We start from the raw sequence: 24,971 nt of genomic DNA, 5'->3' as shown, positions 1-24,971 counted from the left end.
ATACAACTTGCACGTCTGTTCGAGTGGTATGCTCTGTCTGATACATACTCGGGCGACCATTTCCCCCTGTGTAATCCATATCCTACATCACACCCCTTCTTCATGTTCCACTAGCTGGAACATCTCCAAAGCAGACTGGGGGCTTTTCACCTCCCTGGCGACCTTCCATGATCAAACCTTCTCCAGCTACGATAGTCAGGACGCATACCTCACAGATGTTATTCTCACTGCTGCTGAATATTCCATCCCTCGTACTTCTTCTCCACGTAGAGTCCCAGTCCCCTGGTGGACTACAGCATGCAGCGACGCTATTTGTGCTCGGCGACGTGCTTGACGCACCTTTCAACACCACCCTACAATGGCGAACTGTATCGTTACAAACGACTCCGTGCACAATGTCGTCGTGTTTTCAAAGAAAGCAAAAAGGCTTGCTGGGTGGCTTTCACCAGCTCATTCAACAGTTTTACTTCTTCGGTTGTCTGGGGTAGCCTGTGCTGGCTATCTGGCACCAAGGTCCACTCCCAGATTTCTGGCCTGACTGTAGCGAATCTTGAGGAAGTCTCCAATGCCTTCGGCCGCTTTTTCGCGGAGGTTTCGAGCTCTGCCCATTACTACCCTGCCTTCCTCCCCCGAAAACAAGCAGATGAGGTACAGCCACCTTCTTTCCAGTCTTCCAATCGTGAAAGTTACAATGCCACCTTCACCGTGCGGGAACTCGAAAGTGCACTCGCCCGGTCCCGATCCTCTGCTCTGGGGCCCGATGGTATCCATATTCAGATGCTGAAGAACCTTTCACCTGCAGGTAAAAGCTTTCTTCTTCGCGCCTATAATCGCATCTGGACTGAAGGTCATGTTCCCACGTGCTGGCGTGAAGCTATTGTTGTTCCCACACGCAAACCAGGAAAGGACAAACACTATCCTTCCAGTTATCGTCCCATCTCCCTTCCCAGCTGCGACTGCAAGGTGATGGAACGCATGGTAAATTCTCGATTGGTTTGGCTCCTTGAATCTCAACGCCTCCTTACCAATTTCCAATGTGGCTTTCGTAGGCGCTGCTCTGATGTTGACCACCTAGTTACCTTGTCGACCTTCATTCTGAACAACTTCTTGCGTAAGTGTCAGAGGGTGGCTGTGTTCGTAGATTTGGAGAAGGCTTACGACACCTGTTGGCGGGCGGACATTCTCCGCGCCATGCACACTTGGGGCCTTCGCGGTCGCCTCCCTCTTTTTATTAATGCATTTTTAATGGATCGAATGTTCAGGGTACGTGTGGGTTCTGTTTTGTTAGCTGCCTTTCGTCAGGAGAATGGGGTGCACGAGGGCTCCGTTTTGAGTGTGGCTCTTATTGCCCTAGCTATCAATCCAATAATCGATTGCCTTCCAGCTGACTCTTCATGCTCCCTTTTCGTGGACGACTTCACAAAATCTACTGGAGCGCTGTCTTCAGCGTTGTCTAGACCGTCTATATTCCTAGAGTGTCGCTAACGGTTTCCATTTTTCTGGTGAGAAGACGGTCTGTATGGACGTCTGGCTTTACAAACAGTTCCTTCCACCATCCTTACATCTCAGTCCCGTTGCTCTCCCATCTGTGGGGACAACAAAATTTTTACGTCTTAAATTTGACAGGAAACTTTGCTGGTCTCCACGTGTCTTACTTGGCTGCTCGTTGTACCCGTTCCCTAAATGTCCTCAGTGTTCTCAGCGGTACATCATGGGGAGCAGATCGAATGGTCCTGCTTCATTTATATCAGTCCATTATCCGATCAAAGCTGGATTATGGGAGCTTTGTCTACTCTTCTGCCTGGCCGTCCATCTTACACCGTCTAAACACTATCCACCTTGGGGGTTACGTCTGGCGACTGGAGCATTCTACACCAGCTCTGTTTAGTTTGTATGCCGAATCTGCCGCATTACCGCTAAACTACCGGCGCGACATGTTGCTTTGTCGGTACGCCTGCCGATTGATGTCAATGCCCGACCACCCGTCATATTTTCCTTCTTTGACGACTCTCGACCGCAGATACGGGCTGTATGTCTCTGCCCTGTTACCTGCTGGAGTTCGCTTTCGTCGCCTGCTTCAGCACCTCGATTTTAACCTCCCTACGACTTACCGAATGGGTGAGAGCCCGACGCCACCTTGGCTCCTGGCTCAGGTTCGCATTCACCTTGAACTCAGCTCGCTCCCAAAGGAGAGGACCGCGGATTCGATATACCGCTCTGGGTTTGTCGAAATTCGTTCGATCCTCGCTAATAACGTCTTTACGAGGTGCATTCAAGTTCTAAGGCCTCCGATTTTTTTTTCCTCCGGACTGGAAAGAGATAGAAACATGCGCATTGTTTTAAAATGAGGCCGCGTTCATTGTCAATACGTCCCAGAGATGGCAGCACCATACGGCAGATTGAATTTTACTGCCAGCGGCGAGAATGACAACTGTTTTAAATACTTAAAATGGAGACGTTTTCCTTACTTGAACAGCGTGCAATCATTCGTTTTCTGAATTTGCGTGGTGTGAAACCAATTGAAATTCATCGACAGTTGAAGGAGACATGTGGTGATGGAGTTATGGATGTGTCGAAAGTGCGTTCGTGGGTGCGACAGTTTAATGACAGCAGATTAGAAAAAAAATCGGAGGCCTTAGAACTTGAATGCACCTCGTATTTACACAGATGGCTCCAAGACTACTGCTGGCGCCGGATGTGTTGTTGTCGTTGGGATATACCTTTCAATACCGGCTCCTTGACCAGTGTTCAAGCTTTACAGCTGTGCGTTTTGCTCTCTATCAGGCCGTTCGGTATATCCGCCGCCATCGTCATTCTCCCTATGCCATCTGCTGTGATTCTTTGAGAGCCATTTAGACTCTCCGTGACCCATATTCGTACCACCCTCTCGTGCAACGCATTCACTGGTCCCTTCAGTTGCTAGCTGATACTGACGCTTGTCTTTTTTGTTTTTTTGGATTTCTGGTCATGTTGGTGTGCCTGGGAACAAAGCCGCTGATGCTGCGGCCAAGGCTGCTGTCCTCCTGCCTCGGACAGGTTCCTTTTGTGTCTCATCAACTGATATTAGTGGGGTTCTTTGTCGGCACGTTTCATCATTGTGGCATGAGGCTTGGTCCTCTCTCCATGAAAATAAGCTTAGGGCCATCAAACCGATCCCGACGGCTTGGACGACCTCACGCCCTTCCCGGCGAGAGGAGGTCATTTTGGCTAAGTTGCGGATTGGGCATTGCCGCTTTAGCCACCACTACCTGTTGTCTGGTGACCCTGCCCCGCAGTGCCCCTGTGGTCATCCATTGATGGTGCGCCATGTTTTATTGTCCTGTCCCCATTTTCTTCACTCTCATGTTGTCCTGTGTCTGCTGTCTACCTTACAGGAACTTTTAGCTGATGACACTCAAGCAGCTGCTCATGTCCTTAATTACATTGACGGACTTGTCCAAAGAGGTCTAACTCTTTCATTTTGTTCCTCTGCGTCTTTGTGAGTACTTTCTGGTGTTGCCCCCTTGCGTTTTTCTACGCTATTAGTGCAGTAACGATTGTGACTGGGCGCTAATGACTTTCGTAGTTGAGCGCCCTAAACTAAAAAAAAACCTGATGAAGTGCTTTAAGTGCTGGAATTCCAGCCATGTCTTCCCGCTGTACTTCAGCCCCATACGTAGAGTTTGTGGACGTCCATCACCTCCCAACACTCCATGTGCCCCGCCTCCCATCTGTGTGAATTGTGGAGGGCACCATTCACCTTGTTTGCCAGACTGCAGGATTTTACAGAAAGAGTGGAAAATCATGGAATATAAGACCCTGGACTGACTGACCTTCACCGAGGCTAAGAGAAAGTATGAACGACTCTATCCTGTGCGAATGACTTCCTCTTATGTCGTCACTACAACGACAGTGATAGCCCCACCAGTTGAGCAAATTCCAGTCGGCTCTCCGAGGTATGAGTCCACCCTTGACCATGGTGGGGGGGGGGATGTCTGTAGCCACTTCTAAGCAGGAGAAGCATCCAACTTCTTTGGCTTCTCTTGCTTGGAAGGGGTCCCTCCCTTCCCAGGTTTCCACAGTGGGAAGCATGACGCCCGCCGGTGGTGTAAGTGCCCACAAGCAGCTAGTCATAGGGATTCACGATCCTCCTCAGTCCCAGAGACTGAATCAGTGGAACCCTCCCAGCCAGTGAAACCCAAGGAGCGTGAGAAAAGTGAAGAAGACGACCTCTAAGACCAAGGAACTTGTGGTGACGCCCATTCCACCACAACCTACAAGCTCTGCATCTGAGGATGGGGTGGAGATTCTGGCGTCCACTAGATCTCGCCGGACCCTCAGACACCATGGAAGTCGATCGCACAGGAACACAATTGATGGCAGCATGTGATGCAGTGGTGTAATCTGACTCTTCGATCCCTTCATGCCTTTTTTGGCCGCCGCAATGCCATCCTCCAGTGGAATTGCAGCGGTTTTTTCCACCACCTCGCTGAGCTCCGACAACTACACAGCCTTCAGCCTTTCTTCTGCATTGCTCTCCAGGAAACATGGTTTCTCGCGATGTGAAACCTTGCTGTCTGTGGCTATTGGGGTTATTATAAGAATCAGGAGCTTATGAGAGGGTATCTGGTGGAGTCTGTGTCTACATCCTTAACTCTCTATATAGCAAGTGTGTCCCTCTTCAAACACCTTTAGAGGCTGTTGCTGTTCAGGTGTGGACGCCTCAGGCTGTTACTGTCTGCAGTCTCTATCTTCCACCAGATGGTGATGTCCTGCAGCATGTATTGGCTGCGCTGATAGCCCAATTGCCGTCACCTTTTCTGTTATTGGGTGACTATAACGCCCATAACCTTTTGTGGGCTGGATTGGTGGCAACAGGCCGAGGCACTGTCGTTGAGCAAGTGTTAGCACAGTTCCACCTTTCTCTTTTAAATAATAGTGCCTCCACACATTTCTCAGCCATCGACCTTTGTCTGCAGCCCTGGCCTTTTACCATTTGTCCAATGGAGTGTGCATGACGACTTGCGCTGTAGTGACCACTTTCCGATCTTTCTGTCACTGCCCTAGCGTCACTCACATGGGTGCCTCCCCAGATGGGCTTTGAATAAGGCTGACTGGGACTCGTTCTCCTCCATTGCCACTCTTGAGCCTCTTTCTCTTGGTGCCATTGATGTGGTGGTTCACACGATCACCACTGGCATCGTTTCTGCCGCAGATTCTGCAATTCTCTGTTCTATGGGGTCCCCTTGGTGGAGGACTGTGTCTTGGTGGTCAATGGAGACTGCTGAGGCGATTAGAGATCATAGGCGGGCCCTCTACCGTCATAAGCGGCATCATTGAAACACCTCATTAAACTTTAAATGGCTCCGTGACCACGCCTGACGCCTTATTCGCCGACGGAAGCAAGAGCCCTGGGAATGGCTGTCTCCATCATTGGCACCTGTACCTCTACAACAAAGGTTTGGTGCAAGATTAGGCGAGTCTATTGGTATCAGATACCTGTCAGTGTACCTGGGCTTTCCCTGAATAGAGCAATCTGTACTGAATGAGAAACGATTGCAGAACTCTTAGCAGAGCATTATGCTCAGAGTTCATCTTATACAAATTACCCACTGGCCTTCTGAGGTTGGAAAGAGCAGTTGGAAAGTCGGAGCCTTTCATTCCATACACACCCCCTGGAATCGTACAATGCTCCATTCAGTGACTGGGAATTTCACAGTACCCTAGCCACGTGCCCTGATGTAGCTCTCAGGCCAGATAGCATCCAATATCAGATGCTAAAACACCTCTCGGTGGACTGCTAGCAACACCTCCTCGACTGTATCTGGGTTGAGGGGGAGTTCCCCTTGTAACCTCCCCCTCACTTATCGACCTTAATGACAGTGAAAAATTAAACCGCGTGTACCTAATGGACATTTGGGAAAAGCAATCGTCACCGAAGTTAATCTGTCGGTAAAGAGGGAGGAAAGGGTTACATCTAAATGAAAGGAAAAATGCAAGTGAAACTGGTGGAAATTAATTTTGAAAAGGAGTAAAGTTAATAAGTAAAGTAAATGTGCAGCCGTTACGTTAACAATTAACTAGCGGTAATTAGATATTTGAGATTTGGGGAAAATTACGGTCGCCAGTCCTAAGAACAATTACTATAGTAACTGAAAGAGAAAGGTTATTACACATATAATTAGCACTAGAAGCGTGGCAACTGAAGGTTGACACGTGTAGTGTGAAAACTGAAAGTTTGTCAGAAGTAATAAATTTCGCTACACTCTGACTTAATTTAGCAAAAGAATTAATAAAACAGGAAAATCGAAAGTTAATTCGGTGACTGAAGTTAATAGTGAGCTTTCTTTCCGAAGCACATCGAAATTCAGTGAAATACGGTTAGTCTTGGACTACCTGAACAATCATTTCAAAAGCTACTTGAATCTACGCAATTTAGAAAGAAGAGATTTAACTTTGAACTTGAATTAAATGATTCTGAACAATTAACAATAGTAAAATTTAGTACGTACCAAGCTGAGCTGCAGTCACAGGTATGCTAAAATACAGTAACTAAACTCGCACTCTTAATTCGTGCTTGTGTAATCTAAATATTGTAGCCAGCTATGAAAACTTTAACTGAACTTTGAAATTAAAGCAGTGAAATGCTATATTATTTTAATGCTGGCGTTTGAATTTCAACGACACTCGGGTTCATTCCGGAAAAGGAAGGGACCCTGCTTGGTAATGCAATTGGGACAATGAGCAACAAATGTTCATGCTAAGTTGCTGTAATTATAGTTACGAAAATGGTACAGTTTGAAAAGCTGAGGTCTGCCATACAGTTCTAAAACCTTACGTGCTCCCAGTCTTCCTTGTTGGTTGATTGAAGGTTTGAAGCCGTCGATCGAGAAGGTGGCGACAGTCACTCACTTTCGGCCGTCGCTGTTGCAGAAGCTGGATGTTGGCGCGCCTTCTTCTTGACACGGTCACCAGGCGAAACAGGCTCTTGATGTGCGCCAGCTAATGCTTCCCGTCCGCGACACCATGTCAGAAACTATCATCGCAAGTCGAGCGCAATTACATGCTGCCCAACCCCGAAAGCGCGGCAACTCGCGGGAGCGTCACACAACACACCTGCTCCACTGCATTACTCCCCAGACTCTCTCTCACTCCACGCGACTGAGTTAACACTACCAAAGATCCTACACACTTTGATTCTTCACACGACCTATCGATGTAATCGTTCGATAGCAGTTTTCCCTAGGCAAGACCCAGCGTAAAAATACAAATAATATTTACGAAACAAACCAATTATACATCGACATAAATGCATAAATATATATATATACAATAGTAAAACAATTACAATATACGAAGACACAGAAATGTTATATATTCAGGTAACAAAGATAAGGAAAACAAATTTATAGTACAATAAATGGAAATAGGAGGATATGCATTTCCGGCGTTACACGTGCCCCACATTGTCTGAGGATGTTCGTGTAACGTAAACAGACTCAGTGTCCCAAAAAAGAAACAGCGGAAATGCATATGCTCAAAACATCAACAAAATTTAGCATTCGTCTAATTAACCATTAACCAATTTTAGACGATAATAATTGAGTGGAGACACTCCTAATCTTATTCCACTCTGTCATCTTGCACAAAATAAAACGGTTGACAACATATTAAAATTCATAGAAAACATAGAAAATGGTTTAGCGATTATAAAAATCTAAATTCCTAGCAGTATCAAAAAATGGAATACTATTTACAAAATTAATCAGATTACATGGTCATAAAAAACAGGTATATCAAAATACGCAAATTAATAATTGATTACATAGAATACGTATTTGATATAAACTTATCTTAATGAATATTCTCGTCATGAGTGTGCACTTAATGCTAAACAAGAAAATAATATTCAGCAGATCGAAAAAACCATAAATATTGACAGTAGAATTCTTTCAGCTGTCCAGGAAGAAAAACAATTCCGCCTTCCGTACCCGCAAGTACAAAGAATGCCGACAGCGGCACAAGAGCCGACAGCTGCACAAGAGCCGACAGCGGTTCCGCCCCGCCAGTATTGTTGCGCCCGCCTGTGCGGCACGCTTGATCTCTCTAGCCCTTGTAACGGCATTTCCAGAACGTCCGTTTCACTGAATTCTTTCGGTAAAACTCACTCCCGAATAATCTCAAGGAGTCCATAAACACTATCACAGTGGATAACTCAACACTGTCCATCATCACACGCATGTACTAGCCTGAAACTTAAAACAGCATCTAAGTACATCGGCAATGACTAGTAAATCACATATTTATGGAATCTTACAGCTATTTACAAAATCATATTTACATTCCTTAATCTACTGTGACTCAGCTGAAAACTTAAACTAGCAGCTTGGGTTTTTCAGTTGATTAGATCATGATTAAATTGATTGAAATTAAATTGAGTAATCAAAATTAATTACTTATTAATTACAACTTCTTTAATGACCTCTAGGTCAGGCAAAAGCATCGCAACATGGCACATCCTTAAATCTTACTCTATGTTTACATACTGTACAAATTACCCTTTCTGTGGTATTAATCAGTCCTTGGTTGGTACAATTTCAGGTCTACAATGTTCCGTATACCTAATAGCTTTCCAGAGCTTGGATACTCTAAGCAATAAGCATTTGTGTGAGGTATACCAATGACTTTATATGGTCCATTATAAACAAACTTAAATTTAGAGATTTCATGGTCTATCTCGCTCGATTTCTCATGAGCTTTTACAAGTACCAAGTCTCCGATTGCAAACTTAGCAAAACGCGCTTTAGCGTCATGACGACGTATGCGAGCATCGGCTTTTAGCTTCATTACTTCTCGCAAACGATCTTTTTTCACACCAATACTAATGTCAATCCGTGGAGGGAATTTGATTATCTCTTCCACTAAACTTTTACTTCTGTCATCCAACAGGATTTCCTCTGGAGAAAATCCCGTCGATTCATGTCTCAAGGTGTTCATAATTCTCTCAAATACTGCTACGTATTTGCCCCATGCCCTATGATTGTGATGGCAATAGGTACGGCAAAGTCGGCCTAGCTCGCCCATATACCTCTCAGCGGGATTTCCATCTGGACAGTAAGCTGAAATATGGATAACTTTGACCCCATTACTTTCCATGCCTTCATTCCACAACTTAGAAGTAAATTGTGCCCCATTGTCTGATAGAATCGCTTTGGGCTTACCAATATGAACAAAATAATCGTTCACAAGCTTGCTATAGACCGCTTTGGCCGTAGCTTTCCTAATCGGGTATAGTTTGATGAACTTGGAAAAAGCTTCTAGCACTACAAAAATGTAGGCAAAGTTTCCTGATGATTTGGGCAAAGGTCCGTACAAGTCCACGCACAGTAATTCAAAGGTGTCGTTATGCCTTAAACTTTGCATAGGACCACGACTCGTACAGTTGGTAAACTTCACCTTCTGACATAAATCGCAAGTTTTCACTCTGTCAGTAACGCGTTTTAACATGTTGTTAAAATGCACTACTTCACTCAGCTTTTCCGTACATTTCTTAGGTCCACAGTGACCATACGCCAAATGGTAGTAGTCTATTATTTCCGTGACGTATTTGGTGGGCCAGCATACCCGCCAAATATTACTATCTTCACCCTTACGTATGTACAAGATATGATCGTATATCTTGTAATACTTCCTTAATTTATCTCCTTTTGGACTCCTTTCGTCATATCGGGTTTTCACCATATTTAAACAACCATCCTCGTTCTGATGACGACGTAGATTCTTACAGATGTTCACTATTAATTTACGTCCCTCAACTTCTTTAAAATAGTATAATTTGACAACTCCATCTGACTCATCTTTCAATACATCTTGATTAGACTCGGGCAACCGCGACAGCGCATCCGCTACGCAATTGTCGGTCCCTTTTACGTAACAGATGTCATAGTTAAATTGCTGTAAATACAGCGACCACCTAGTCAGTCTTTCGTGAAGTAGTTTACAATCCTTCAGATAAGTGAGCGCCTTATGGTCCGTATGAATAATCACCTTACGGCCCCATAGGTAACCCTTGAACTTCTTGAATCCCCACACAATAGCGAGACACTCTTTCTCAGAAATCGTGTAGTTTCGCAGACTTTTTGATAAAGTTCGACTCGCGAACGCTATCGTCCGGTGTTCCTTATCCTCTCCTTTACCAACTTCTTGGAACAGTTCTACCCCCACCCCGTAATTCGACGAATCCGTTCCCAGATGGAAGAGTAGTGATAAATCAGGATGAAATAGTATGTTAGATCTTAACAACTCGTCCTTTAATCTCTCGAAAGCGGCCTGACACCCGTCAGTCCACACAAACGGAACATTTTTGCGTAAGAGGTTATTCAAAATTTCATCATTAAACACTTGTCCTTTTACAAATTTACGGTAAAATCCTGTTAGCCCTAGAAAAATTTTTAACTGTTTCCTAGACTTGGGTGGAGGACAATTCTTTATTGCCTCTAGTTTCTCTGGGTCCTTCGTAATACCAGCAGTGGTAATTACATGCTCTAAAAATTTCAGTTCCTGCTTCACAAATTCGCATTTCTTTAGCTTTAGAGTCATTCCGCCACGGCGCAATGCTCTAAAAACTTCATCTAACAGGTCACAATGGTCATGCCAAGTGGCATTGGCCAACAATAGGTCGTCAACATATATAGTTAATCTTGAACTCAAAGCCGGTCCTAGCACTTTATCTAGGGCCCTGATGAATACGGACACAGATATATCTAAGTCCAAACGGCAGTACTCTATACTGATAACACCTGCCCGCAAACAAGAAGGCGGTGTATGGCCTAGATTCTTCTTAGAGTTCTAGTTGCCAGTAACTAGCCGTCAGATCGAGGCTAGTCATGAATTTAGCGTCATGAAAACGTTGCAAAATCTCCTCCATACTCTCCGGTCTGTCTGTTTCACGTTGAACGACCCTATTCAACGTGCGTGCGTCAATCACAATACGCACACTACCATCCCGTTTTGCTACAATGACCAAACCGTTATTGTATGGACTCGTACTTCTATCACTCCCCATTCGATCATCTTATCTATCTCCCGTTGCACTGCTTCCTTTTTGGACAGCGGTATAGCATACGGTCTCACGAAGAATGGTTCGTGCGGAATTACATGCAACTTGCATTTATATCCTTCCACAAGTCCCGGTTTGTCTGAAAACACACTCTTATTCTTCATTATTACTTCATACAGGCCTCGTCTTTGTTCGTGTGTTACGTTTGACACACCGTCTACAATACTTTCCAATTCACTTTCTACACTATTGTCAATGCCGAGATACCTCACATTACAGTAGTTCAAATTCATACCTACGTCAATACCATCCGGCCAGTTAACAATGTGTATAGGCTGGTATTGCCCATGCACACCGTCTCCTGCCTCGTCAAAACTAACTACTATTGTTTTATCTTGTGACGTACATGCCAAAGTTTTGCTTTCGCAATTAATCACTGCACAGTACTTTAATAGCCAATCTAACCCGATAATTACTTCCGTAATAAAGTCTGGCACGACGACAAACTCTTGTTCAAATCGTGCCCCACATATCTCGAAGTTGACAAAAATCTGTTTTGTGACCGGTTTACTGGCCTTCCCAGTAGCACCGATAATTTTCACTCCTGTTACTGGCATAACTACGATGCCAGGTCTGTCTTTCAGTAACTGAAATATTTTTCCAGATGCAGCACTCAATTCTGCACCGGTGTCAATCAACACGTTCAGTTGTAGGCCGTGCATATTAGCAGACACTACTATCTGCCTACACTTGTCCTCGACTGTTTCTTTATTTTCCCACAGTAAATCCTCGTCCATAGCCAGGTCATTCCAGAAAAAACCATCCGGCTTTGATCTTAAATCCGGCTTATCTGGCGGCTTTTTCAGCCTCTGTTCACATACAGTTTTAATTTCAACACGTTTGTCCTGAGGCTTAGTCTGTAGCTTCGCCTCCAATAACGAAACCTTTTCCTGTAACTAGTCAACTAGTGAGTGTTGCTTCGCTATCAATTCACTAATTGTCACCTTCGTTGATTCCTCTTTGGTCAGATTGATCTCATCTGCCAATCTACCTGGAGGAATGTGCCCAGTAGTATCTGCAATTACTTCCTCTGGATCTGCGCAACCCACTCCGCTATCGTCTGACCGTATAATGACAGCTCTAACCTCATACACGCTGTAATCTATGTGCTTTTCTACCAATCGTGTCCGGCTATCACTAAAATTTTCGCAATCTTTCTCCTTAATACTCTCGCAATGTTTAAACTGGAGGTTTGCGTCGGATGGGTCGGCTACTTTTACCACTGAAACTTTCGGTAAGGTCTGCCGGTTAGGGCCAGAACTTTCTATCATTTCACAAACACTATCTTCCTGCGGGACGAGACGCGGAAAATCCTGCACGCGCTCCCCGTAAACACTTCTCCCATACAGGCCCCTATAATCTCTTAGTTCGTCGTATAAGCGACCGAACTGCCTTAACCAGACCTCATCCCTCTCTGCATCCCCTCGCTCGATGACGGACGTTTTATCCGACATCCGATCTTCTCTCAACACTTGGGAATCATTCTTAAACTGAATCTCCAGTTCCGCTGTGGGTATTACAGCTGCCACTTTATAATCGATTTCCGGAACACTACTTAAATTGTTCTCACTGACAGTGAATGTACTTCCTACTGCCGTGTATACAGCTGATCTACTACTTGTGGGCGCACTCCTTTCTCCTAACACTGGCACACTCTCCCGCCGTTGATTATTCCACACGGAATTTTCATAACGACGACACCTGGGTTTTCTCCTGTTATTGGGCTTCCAAAATTTCTCCACGCCCGGTCAGCCCCACACCGGCGCGGCTAATGGTTTCCCTGTCTCGTCCCAGCAGCTAGTCCCCGGATGCTGCTGAGGCGGCTGATCACACCCTCTGGCGTTATTACTATTCTGTGAAGCCCGTATCACGTTAGTACGATACTGGTTTCCGTCATTCCTGTTATTATTTGCATTGTACCGATTGTTATTACGGTCCGAACCATTATTGTTATTGCTGCCATGGTTGCGGTATGTATTATTCCCATGGTTATCGTTTTTGTGATTGCTGTGGTACCCGTTGTCGTTACCACGGCCTCTACCATTGTCGCGATTATTGCGCCAATTGTCCACGTCCTCAACTCTTTCCAGGAAATCATTTATTGCCCTGTAATTGCTTCCTACGTAGCGTTTTGTATCATCTGGAAGCTTTTTGTAGAGTTCCCAGACTAGTTCGGATTCCGTGCGGCGATCACGCAAATATTCCAACTTGCGGATCCAGCCCTCACAAAACTCCTTCATCGAACCGCGAGAATTCGCATCGAAAGGCCTCGATACGACAAATTTGCGCGTGACACTTTGCTGTTTTTGCTCTGACCAGTATTCAGCCAGAAACAAATTTTTAAATACGTCAAAAGTCAGGTTCGTAATGTTGAGGTTTAAGCCCCAACGCTTGGCATCACCAGCCAACACATCAATAATCGCATTAATTTTTCTCTCATTAGTCCATGATCTGGGTAAAACTCTTTCACAATTCTTAATGAAATCCGTCGCGTGTATACCGCCTTTTTTCGAGGGCTCGAACCGCTCCTCTTTCGTCAACAATTCCGAACTATGTGCATAGATTGGCACATAGCTCTGTTTTTCGTCAAGTTTCTTTTCTAATTCCGACACTCTCGTAATTACTTGGCAAGTGGTTGTCGCAAGCGTTTCTACTTCGCTTTTTTTCTCTTCGTAGGTATTAGCCTGCTTCGTCACTTTGGCATCTACTTCGGATACTAAAGCCTTTAAAGTTTCCACCTTCTTTTGATCCTCTTTTTTCACTAATTGAATTTGTTCCCTCACCTTATTCTCGATGATCGGAGCAACTGATTCTCCTACACTTTTCTCGATTCTGCTAATTTCGGAATAAAAACGAGTATTTATGCTCGCAATTTCCGCTTGAACGCCTATCATTTCCTGTTTAAGATTACCGATTTCGGTATTAATCACAACAATATTTTCTTTGATTTTATCAACTTTTGTGTTAACAACTCCAACATTGTTGTTAACAACATTAATAGCTTTGTTCTGACTGCCTAGCTTTCGTTCAATTTTTTCAGACTGAGCTTCTTGCTTGGCCGATTGACTCTTGATTTCGTTAATCAAAACATTCAATAAATCAGTTAAATTCCCGGAAACTACCGGTTTTACTTCCGTAGCGACTTCCTCTTTAATTGTCCCTCCGTATTCGTCATCAAGGGATTCACATTTGATTTTCACTTCCGATTCCGAAACATTTTCTAAAGTGTGGAATTCCATTTCTGCTCTTTGTTGCGTTTCGGCGGTCGCGTCTTTCATGCTAGCCGCCTGCACCTGAACAATGGGTACCGCGGTGCGCGTTTCCCACTGTTCGACCGATTGTTCCTTATCCAAGCCTACCAAATTTTGGTAATTGTTGCCTTCACTCATTTTAATAATTTTCAATATAAATGCCAAATCTCAAATCTAATTAGGATTCCTCACACTAATATTCTGGCTGACGGATCGAACATTTCGTAACCAGTACTTTGTTACGAGATATGCACAATGCAAAATTCGTGTCCAGAACAACCTCAAATCTGAAGATTGTCCTGTCACCAGGTCGCCACGTGTAACCTCACCCTCAAATATCGAACTTAATGACAGTGAAAAATTAAACCGCGTGTACCTAATGGACATTTGGGAAAAGCAATCGTCACCGAAGTTAATCTGTCGGTAAAGAGGGAGGAAAGGGTTACATCTAAATGAAAGGAAAAATGAAAGTGAAACTGGTGGAAATTAATTTTGAAAAGGAGTAAAGTTAATAAATAAAGTAAATGTGCGGCCGTTACGTTAACAATTAACTAGCGGTAATTAGATATTTGAGATTTGGGGAAAATTACGGTCGTCAGTCCTAAGAACAATTACTATAGTAACTGAAAGAGAAAGGTTATTACACATATAATTAGCACTAGAAGCGTGGCAACTGAAGGTTGACACGTGTGGTGTGAAAACTGAAAGTTTGTCAGAAGTAATAAATTTCGCTACACTCTGACTTAATTTAGCAAAAGAATTAATAAAACAGGAAAATCGAAAGTTAATTCGGTGACTGAAGTTAATAGTGAGCTTTCTTTCCGAAGCACATCGAAATTCAGTGAAATACGGTTAGTCTTGGACTACCTGAACAATCATTTCAAAAGCTACTTGAATCTACGCAATTTAGAAAGAAGAGATTTAACTTTGAACTTGAATTAAATGATTCTGAACAATTAACAATAGTAAAATTTAGTACGTACCAAGCTGAGCTGCAGTCACATGTATGCTAAAATACGGTAACTAAACTCGCACTCTTAATTCGTGCTTGTGTAATCTAAATATCGTAGCCAGCTATGAAAACTTTAACTGAACTTTGAAATTAAAGCAGTGAAATGCTATATTATTTTAATGCTGGCGTTTGAATTTCAACGACACTCGGGTTCATTCCGGAAAAGGAAGGGACCCTGCTTGGTAATGCAATTGGGACAATGAGCAACAAATGTTCATGCTAAGTTGCTGTAATTATAGTTACGAAAATGGTACAGTTTGAAAAGCTGAGGTCTGCCATACATTTCTAAAACTTTACGTGCTCCCAGTCTTCCTTGTTGGTTGATTGAAGGTTTGAAGCCGTCGATAGAGGAGGTGGCGACAGTCACTCATTGTCGGCCGTCGCTGTTGCAGAAGCTGGATGTTGGCGCGCCTTCTTCTTGACACGGTCACCAGGCGAAACAGGCTCTTGATGTGCGCCAGCTAATGCTTCCCGTCCGCGACACCATGTCAGAAACTATCATCGCAAGTCGAGCGCAATTACATGCTGCCCAACCCCGAAAGCGCGGCAACTCGCGGGAGCGTCACACAACACACCTGCTCCACTGCACTACTCCCCAGACTCTCTCTCACTCCGCGCTCCACGCGACCGAGTTAACACTACCAAAGATCCTACACACTTTGATTCTTCACACGACCTATCGATGTAATCGTTCGATAGCAGTTTTCCCTAGGCAAGACCCAGCGTAAAAATACAAATATTATTTGCGAAACAAACCAATTATACATCGACATAAATGCATAAATATATATATATATACAATAGTAAAACAATTAAAATATACGAAGACACAGAAATGTTATATATTCAGGTAACAAAAATAAGGAAAACAAATTTATAGTACAATAAATGGAAATAGGAGGATATGCATTTCCGGCGTTACACCCTCTCAATGGCAGGAAGTCATTGTCATCCCAGTGCTGAAGCCTGGTAAGAATCCCCTGGACGTGGACAGCTACCACCCAGTTAGCCTCACCAACATCATGTGCAAGTTGCTCGAACTCTTAGTGAGCTGGAGGATGAGTTGGCTACTTGAGTTTTTTGGCCTGCTGGCTCCATCCTAGGATGGGTTCCATAAGGGGTGCTCTGCCACCGATAATCTGGTCTGCCTGCAGTCTGCATCCACATGGCATTTGCCCGCCATCAGCATCTGGTTGCCATCTTTTTTGACACAGGATAGCAGACGATACGATGTGGTGACATCACATCCTCACCACACTTCATGGGTGGGGTCTTATGGGCCTGCTCCCGCTTTTTATTCAGAATTTTTTGTCGCTTCGTTCCTTCCCTGTACAAGTTAGTGCCTCCCATAGTTCCTCCCGATTCCAGGAGAATGGGGTCCTGCAAGGCCCTGACTTGAAGGTCTCTCTCTTTTTAGTTGCTATCAATCTGCTAGCTACAGCTGTGTGAACGTCCTTACCTGATTCTTTGTATGCTCATGACTTTTGCCTGTACTATAGCTCCAGTAGCATTGTAGTTGCTGAACAGTGGCTACAGGGCACTATCCGCAGGGTGCAGTCTTGGGCCATCACACACGGCTTCCAGTTCTCAGCTGGCAAGACCTGCATCCTACATTTCTACCGGCGTTGCACTGTTCTCCCTGTGCCACAGTTTTATCTTGGTGGCGAACCTCTTGCCGTGGTGGAGACGCATGCCCAGTTGACTTGGCTCTCTCATATTGGGCAGCTTAAACGTTGTCGCCATCTTAACGCTCTTCGTTTCTAGAGTCACATAAGCAGGGGTTACCCTTCAACTGTATCAGGCATTGATCCAGTCCCGTCTTGATTATGGGAGTCTGGCTTACAGTTCGACATGCTTCAGTGCGGGATCCGATTCGCAACTGGAGATTTCCACAGAAGCCCTGTAAACAGCCTACTTGTGGAGGCTGGTGTCCCTCCATTGCGGATCCGGCGCCAACGACTTATTGCTGCTTATGCTACACGAGTTTGTAGCTTGCCCAGGCATCCAAATTACCGTCTCCTGTTCCCCAACTCGATCATCCATCTTCCAGAACGGCGGCCCCTGTCAGGGTGTACGGTCGTGGTTCGCATTTGGGCTCTTCTCTCTGGGCTTGCGTTTTTCCCTCTCCCACCTCTATTCCGGGCTCACACGTATACCCCGTGGTGTGTGCCCCACCCATGCCTTTGGCTGGATTTGGCACATGGCCTGAAGAACTCAGTCCCTCCTGATGCCCTCCGCCACCGCTCTCTTTCCATCCTTGCAACGTTTCACGGCTGTGACGTGGTCTATACTGACGGTTAGATGGTTGCTGGTCGAGTTGATTATGCTCTTACTCTTCGGGATCTTTCTGAACAACGCCCATTGCCGGCTGGCTGCAGTGTTTTCACTGCCGAGCTGCTCGCCGTCTCTCGGGTGCCCTAGAGTATATCCGCTCCTGCTCAGGTGAGTCCTTCGTTAACTGCAGTGACTCCCTGAGCGGTTTACAAGCTATCGACCAGTGTTTCCCTCGCTCTCGTCTGGTGATGGCTATCCAAGAGTCCTTCCATACTCTTGCCCGTTGCGGCCGCTCCGTTTTTTTTATGTGGACCTGGGTCATGTCGGCATCGTGGGTAATGTACGTGTTGACACGCTGGCCAAACAGGCTGTCGGTGCACCGGCTTTGGAGATTGGCCTTTCGGAGTATGAACTCCGTTCAGTTTTGTGGCAGAAGGTCCTTGGTACCTGGGGTGATGAATGGCGCACCCTGCCTTCACCCAACAAACTTCGAATCATCAAGGAGACTACTGGTGTGTGGCACTCCTCCTTGTTGGCCCCTCACAAGGACTCTATTGTACTCTGCTGGCTGTGCATTGGCCACACCTGGATGACGCTGCGCTGGATTGCGCTGCGAGGTCCCACCTCTCCGTCGCTGTGGTTAAGCATTGACAGTGGTCCACAATTTGTTGGACTGTCCGCTTTTAACTGCGCACAGGCAAACTTTTGCGCTGCTTGATACGCTCCCTGCACTTTTAACGGATGACGCAGCCATGGCAGGCTTAGTTTTGAGTTTTATTCGTGCAGGGGGCTTTTATCGCTCGATCTGAGGGTTTCTGTCTTTTGTGTTGAGTATGGCCTTTGGCCTACGGTTTTAGATTCGGTTTCTTAGTGTGTGTCTTGGGGTTGGCTTTTCCTTTTTTGTTTCATTAGTTGGTCAACCAATGTGACCCTCTGTGTTTTTTTAATTCCTCTTTTCTGGTCTTTGTCTATGTCTTGGTTGTTCTGTGTCATCCCTTGTAATCTCCATTGCTTATTTTTGTTCCTTGTGGGTGTTTCATGATGGTGGAAAAGGGACCAATGCCCTTTGTAGTCTCGCCCCTTCAACTCCCACAAACCAACCTTTACTTGTGTTAGCATGCAGACACCATTTCTCGTCACCAGTAACGATACAAGATGGGAATGGTCAGTGTTTTTCACAAACCAATTGATAACGAGCAACCAGAGATGTACATAAGGCCACTTACTGATTTGTGTGATTTTGGCTTGATCATACAGTCCTCATACACTCGATTTTTGAACCATACCGATAGCATGCAAAATTCGCTCTATGATGGAACGATCACAGTTCATTTGCCAGTTCTCGAGCACACTGACCTGTGTCATTGTGGATTAGTGCACTTAAACGATCTTCATCAGACCCTGAAGGCCTACCTAGACATGAAGAATCATTAATGTAAAAAACGGTCCTCCTTTAAACGAGAAACTTTTTGCCGTGATCTGCACAATGGCGTTATCCCCATAATCGACGCAACTGTACCTGGCTGCCTCTGCTGCTGCCACCCAACTACTGAACTCGTGAAGAACATGATGGCAGAATGTTAGGATTTCTCAACTTGACACTCCACTTTCTAGCGTCCACAGCACCACTCACTTTCTCCAAATAACATAGTGACGAGAGAGAGAGAGAGAGAGAGAGAGAGAGAGAGAGAGAGAGAGAGAGAGAGAAAGAGAAAGAAAGAAAGAAAACGAACACAGCCCTTTTGCCTCCCCCTTATTCTTCATGTCATCATCCCACTTCTTTTTCACCTCTCTCTCTCTCTCTCTCTCTCTCTCTGTGTGTGTGTCTGTGTGTGTGTCTGTGTGTGTGTGTGTGTGTGTCACATATGCTTTTTGATTGTTATAAAGAGAGAGTTAATTTGTTCGTTCTGTTCTCTTTCTATTGTGAATTTTATACTTTTATGTACATTGTCAGTTCGTAAGTCTCAATTTTTTTTTTGTGGTTCATCTATTAAACAGAGTATGTCTTCCATATACCTGAACCAATAGAGTATGTTGTATTGTTTTGTTGTTATTTTTGTGCAAATGGTCTGTTAAGTGTGGTTTAGAAAAATATTTAGTAATCCTTCTTCTCATAAATAAAATTCATTATTGATTTTTAAGTAATTATCGTCTGTTATGAGACACATTAATGTATTTCCTTAATCTGTTCATGTGGGGGTTGACAGTGTTCTCTGTTCCTAATCTGAGATTTCTATTCTTTCTGGTTCTGGTGTGTTGGAGTACATGATTCCTATACCAAATGAGAGGAGTGTTGGTGAGCCTGGGATTTTTACATCTTTTATTTGTTTTATTAGTTGTGTAGTCTTTTAACGGTTCTGTCTTCTTGTACTTCGAAATTTCCAGACAGTAATTTTAACATCTATGCTGCAAGCTTGTGTTTTTTTCTGAAATTCAGTATTGGTCTTGAAGGGAGATTTGGCTTTCGAAGACAGGTGCAGCAGAATTAATCATGGTCAGTTGCCTTTTACCTGTGTTACCAGTGTGACGTCTATATTTTACTGAGTTTTTTACTTTTGTCCAAAATCTGTTTGTCTGATTTTACTTTTGTAATATTATTTTGTGAGGATAATTCCTGTTCTTAGTTTATAAGAACTGCTGTGTTCTACTTGTCTCCTTTTGAAATGACAGAGTTCTTTCCTAAGTTTTATAGCTTCTGTCTGTTGTTTTTATTGGTTATTATATAATGGATTTATTTTTAATAGTTCATTGTTAATCCAATGTTGACACTGCTATTTTATCTATTTTCCCTTGTCAGTATAACGTCTGCTTCTATAATTAGATTTGTGTGTAATCTTCACCTATTTCTGAATTTACCTTGTATTTCAATCCTTTCTCTAACAGTTGTCTTTCCTTACTGCTTATTTGTGTGTCAGTAAGATTCACTAATCTTGAGTAGACTTTGTGATGATCATGGTTTAAGTTTTTTGAATTGACTAATCTTTCTTCTAAGAATGTTTCCATTCTTTGTACGGCAGCTTTTGTGTGACTTTAGACTTCGTTAACTAGATGGGAGAAAACTGTCATATTAATGGTGTTTTCGAGTTGCAAATATCTTGTAACTCATAATTTATCTCTTGTGTTGCGTATTGGGATTTGATTCCGAATTTTAACTGTTCGGTGAGCAGCGTGCATTGGTTTTTGAGCGCTTGGTGAACTGTTCTTAATCTTTACATTGATATTTTTAGGTTAAAGATCATTACATTTCCATTTGCTGTTGAATTTTGTGTGTTGCATGATTTCCTGAACGTTCAGGTGAAGTCCTTCGAATTCCTGGTATAGACTATAAGACATGGCTAACTTGGCGTGAATGATTTTATTTGCGTGGCCATCCTCCGCAGCAAGCGCAGAAATATTTGTTTAGCAAATCAAAATGTCTTCTCTTGCTACACTGTTTCATTTTCCCAGACAGTTTCGCATCTTTTCTATGTAAGACATTACCTGTTGGATCTATAATGATAGTTCTGATAAACTTTTGTTTAGATATACATTATTCGTAGTTACGAAACAGTTTACTGCGCGCTTTTTATGCAAATAGGTGATTACTTAAGATATTTCCTGGTTTCAGTTGACTTCGGTATGCCTTAGCTAATATTTTTATAAATCACATTGAATGGATCATTTTCACAAAAATAGTAGCAAAACAATACAACATCCTATACCTGTTGAGGTATACCTATGACATACGCTGCCTAATAGACGAACCAGAAAGAAAAATTGAAAAATTACACACTGCACTGACGACAATGTATATAAAAGTACAAAATTCGCAATGGAAAGACAACAGAATAAATAAACTTTCTGAATATTACAATCGAAAAGCAAAATGGTAAGCATTTATGTGAAACTTGAGGTAAACGCACAGCAACTGACATCATCCCCAAATATTCGATCCAACCCCCTACACAAAAGTAAGGAGCACCTCAGCACAAGCTCCATTGAGTCGATACAATCCCACTCAACAAAGGAAACTACCAAATACAACTTTATATAATGCAGATAGCCCAAAAAATGAGTACAACAGTAACATACTCACAAAGCTGAACAACAAAATTAAAAGTAAAATAAAAGCAGAAAGCACAAAAAGACTGTTGACATCACAATAGACAAAATCCCAATCACTCGTTACCATAACAACTACACAAAATAATCAGAAAAATATAAGGGAAAACAAGATGGTACACAACGACACAAACTCTCACATAAAATGACCAACATTTCCAAAAGACGGTGAATAAACATAACATACACAACAGACAACTCTATCCAAAACAAAATTACACTCCAAAACTGACAAAAGCAAAGCAGGTATAAATCAGATACAGTGTAACACTGACAGTGGCAGATAAATACGACAAGCAGGCTGAACATTTCATGTTAGACAGAAAGAACACACGAGAGCCTGGAAGTACGGAACAAACCACTGTACATTTGTTGAACATCTAATACAAGACAATCACAAACCAACCCCTATAGAAGACATGAAAATAATTAGGACCAAAAATAAATACCACCACATACAGAAAACCAAAGCAGAAAAGAATCCTGTCGAATGATCAGGTGCATAAACCAAACAGCTCATTGTTTGCACTAACATATAAAATAGTAGAGTACAAAACAGGACTATTATAACAAGTGGTGGTGGTGGTGGTGGTGGTGGTGGTGGTGGTGGTGGTGGTGGTGGTAATATATAAAAAAGAAAATCCATGCATGTCTGCACGCACGCACGCAAAATTAGTGTTACGTCTATACTAGTGACAGAAGGCTGAGAATGCATCAAAACAATAAGTGCAAACAAAATGAAATGGTAGAAAAATGTTCGAAGCACAAAAAAGCGTGCTTACGTTTCGTAAATAGAGCGATAGAGCGGTAGTGCGACCTGCATGTGCTCAGATCAGAGGAAACACAGATACCAACTAAAAACAGAAACAACATTTAGTAATCACTTACTAAAAAAATCGAGCAATGAACTGTTTTATAATACACGAATAATACAAAAAATGGTTCAAATGGCTCTGAGCACTATGCGACTTAAATTCTGAGGTCATCAGTCGCCTATAACTTAGAACTAATTAAATCTAACTAACCTAAGGACATCACACACATCCAGGCCCGAGGCAGGATTCGAACCTGGGACTGTAGCGGTCGCTCGGTTCCAGACTGTAGTGCCTAGAACCGCACAGCCACTCCGGCCAGCTCACGAATAATACATCTCAAAACAAAAGTGTATGATAACTCTATCGTTACGTATCCCTCTAATGCCTTAAAGTGAAAAAAGGCGAAACGCGTCTCTGAAACTGAAGAAAAGTGCAGCATGAGAAGGTGTTTTTATTTACAAAACAAACAGATCTGTTAAACATATTGCCGGCCGGAGTGGCCGAGCGGTTCTAGGCGCTACAGTCCGGAGCCGAGCTACCACTATGGTCGCAGGTTCGAATCCTGCCTCGGGCATGGATGTGTGTGATGTCCTTAGGTTAGTTAGGTTTAATTAGTTCTAAGTTCTAGGTGACTGATGACCTCAGATGTTAAGTCCCATAGTGCTCAGAGACATTTTTTTTGTCAAACATAGGGAGCTGAGTACTAACAATATGGCTCAAAGTTGTAGGTAGCTCGCAGAGACTTCACTAGATGCCAGATATGTACTATAGTAGAGATGATATTGGTACGATTTGGGACCCAGTAAAACATAGGCAGTTGCTCCCTACATACATGTAATTCGTTACGTTTGATATCAGAGCTACAGAACTGTTAGTGTTTAATAAGAGGCAACCAAAACGCAGTGTGTTTTGTTAAGCCTTCCTTATGCTTGTTTCCGGGAGCACAGCAGCTGCACGAGGAGACCCTGGAGCAACTGGAGCTGAAGCTGCAGCAGCTGCTGGAGACAGCGCTGGTGGCGGCGGACGGCCCGCCCCCGACTCCCAGGCATCACCACCCCAGCCACCCCCACCTGCTGTACGACGGCGCCAAGTACCGCAACAGGGAGTAAGTCAACAGCGCTTTCTCTCTCTCTCTCTCTCTCTCTCTCTCTCTCTCTCTCGTGTACCCCCCAGGGGGTCCACAACTCTTTTGTGGATACGTGTGTGGCGAGCACGGGGCCCCGAGCCATTGCAGCCTTCTTTCTCTCCCGGGCTGCATTTCCTTTCCCTTCCCCTCCTTTCCCCTCCATACCCCTTTCCCCTCGCCCTCTCCTCTCCCTCTATTGGTGTCCTTGCTTATGTTGGCCCTCGCTATCCTCCTGGTTCTGTTGGTTTTACACTCCGGCTTTGTTGCGTAATCATCTCCTCCTTTTGGCATTCCTTGGTCCCCCTCTGGGGTTTGACCTCCATTCCAAAATTTCTCTTCCGTAGTGTGAGCCATTTGGGGAAGAGCACCTTACCTAGTGTCTCCGACGTGTGCCCTTCTAGTACATTCCACCTTTTCTTTTACGTCGTTGTCTGATGCTAGGGTGCATAGCCAGCACGGTAGCCAGCCCGTGTGGTGGGGTCGCTATGTACCCTTTTGGTTGAGCCCCCTGAACACACAGGAATCACACTTCTGATACCTGAGCTGTGACCTCCTCATGCATGCCTTGGAGTGGTTGCTCGTCATCCTGGAGCATCGGAACTCCCGGCAATGGCCGCCGTGCCAGACGGCCCTTGCTGTGGCTGGGTGGCGCCCGTGAGGAGAGCCCCTGATCGGAGTGGGTGGTATCAGGGCGGACGCTATGCAGATGAAACGCATACGGGTCCCAACCTCTGGCCGCTCTTCTGCGGCCGTCTCTCTGCGTGGTACTGATTCCTCAAGTGCTGCTTCTCTTGCTCCTTCGGCCTTCCCTTCCGTGGCTACCCCCTGGGAGGAGGGTCAGGCCCGTCATCTAGGGGCAAAACCTTTCCCCCGTTATTTAGTTTGCACTAGGACTGATGGAGATACTTTCACCAGTGTCAAACCTTTATTCTTTGTGGAACACATTGAAGACAAGTTCGGCGAAGTGGACTCCCTGAGCAAGATGCGGTCGGGTTCGTTGCTGATAAAAACTGCTTCGGCTGCCCAATCTGCGGCCCTTCGTGCCTGTACCCACCTTGGCACAATTCCCGTGTCCATTACCCCTCACCAGTCTCTAAATATGGTACAAGGTGTGATTTTTCACAGAGACCTCATCCTTCAAACTGATGAGGAACTTCGGGACAATCTCGGACGGTGGGGTGTTCACTTCGTCCGGCGTGTTCAGAAGGGTCCTAAGGATATTCGTATTGATACTGGTGCCTTTATCCTGGCCTTTGAAGGGGATACCCTTCCTGAGAAAGTTAAGATTATGGTC

The 24,971-nt window shown here is 44.3% G+C and overlaps 1 protein-coding gene across 1 annotated transcript in view; it reads left to right on the top strand.

Moving 5' to 3' along the window:
• LOC126160842 (sterol O-acyltransferase 2-like) overlaps nucleotides 1–24,971 on the top strand; it is a 173,473-nt gene that overhangs the window by 26,025 nt on the left and 122,477 nt on the right. Inside the window, exon 2 of the mRNA XM_049916933.1 lies at nucleotides 23,494–23,656. Coding sequence (XP_049772890.1) covers nucleotides 23,494–23,656 — 163 coding nt within the window. The remainder of the gene's footprint in view (nucleotides 1–23,493; nucleotides 23,657–24,971) is intronic.

Source organism: Schistocerca cancellata, chromosome 2, assembly GCF_023864275.1.
Source record: "Schistocerca cancellata isolate TAMUIC-IGC-003103 chromosome 2, iqSchCanc2.1, whole genome shotgun sequence".
Classification (NCBI taxonomy): domain Eukaryota; kingdom Metazoa; phylum Arthropoda; class Insecta; order Orthoptera; family Acrididae; genus Schistocerca; species Schistocerca cancellata.
This window is presented reverse-complemented; position numbering and strand designations above follow the sequence as displayed.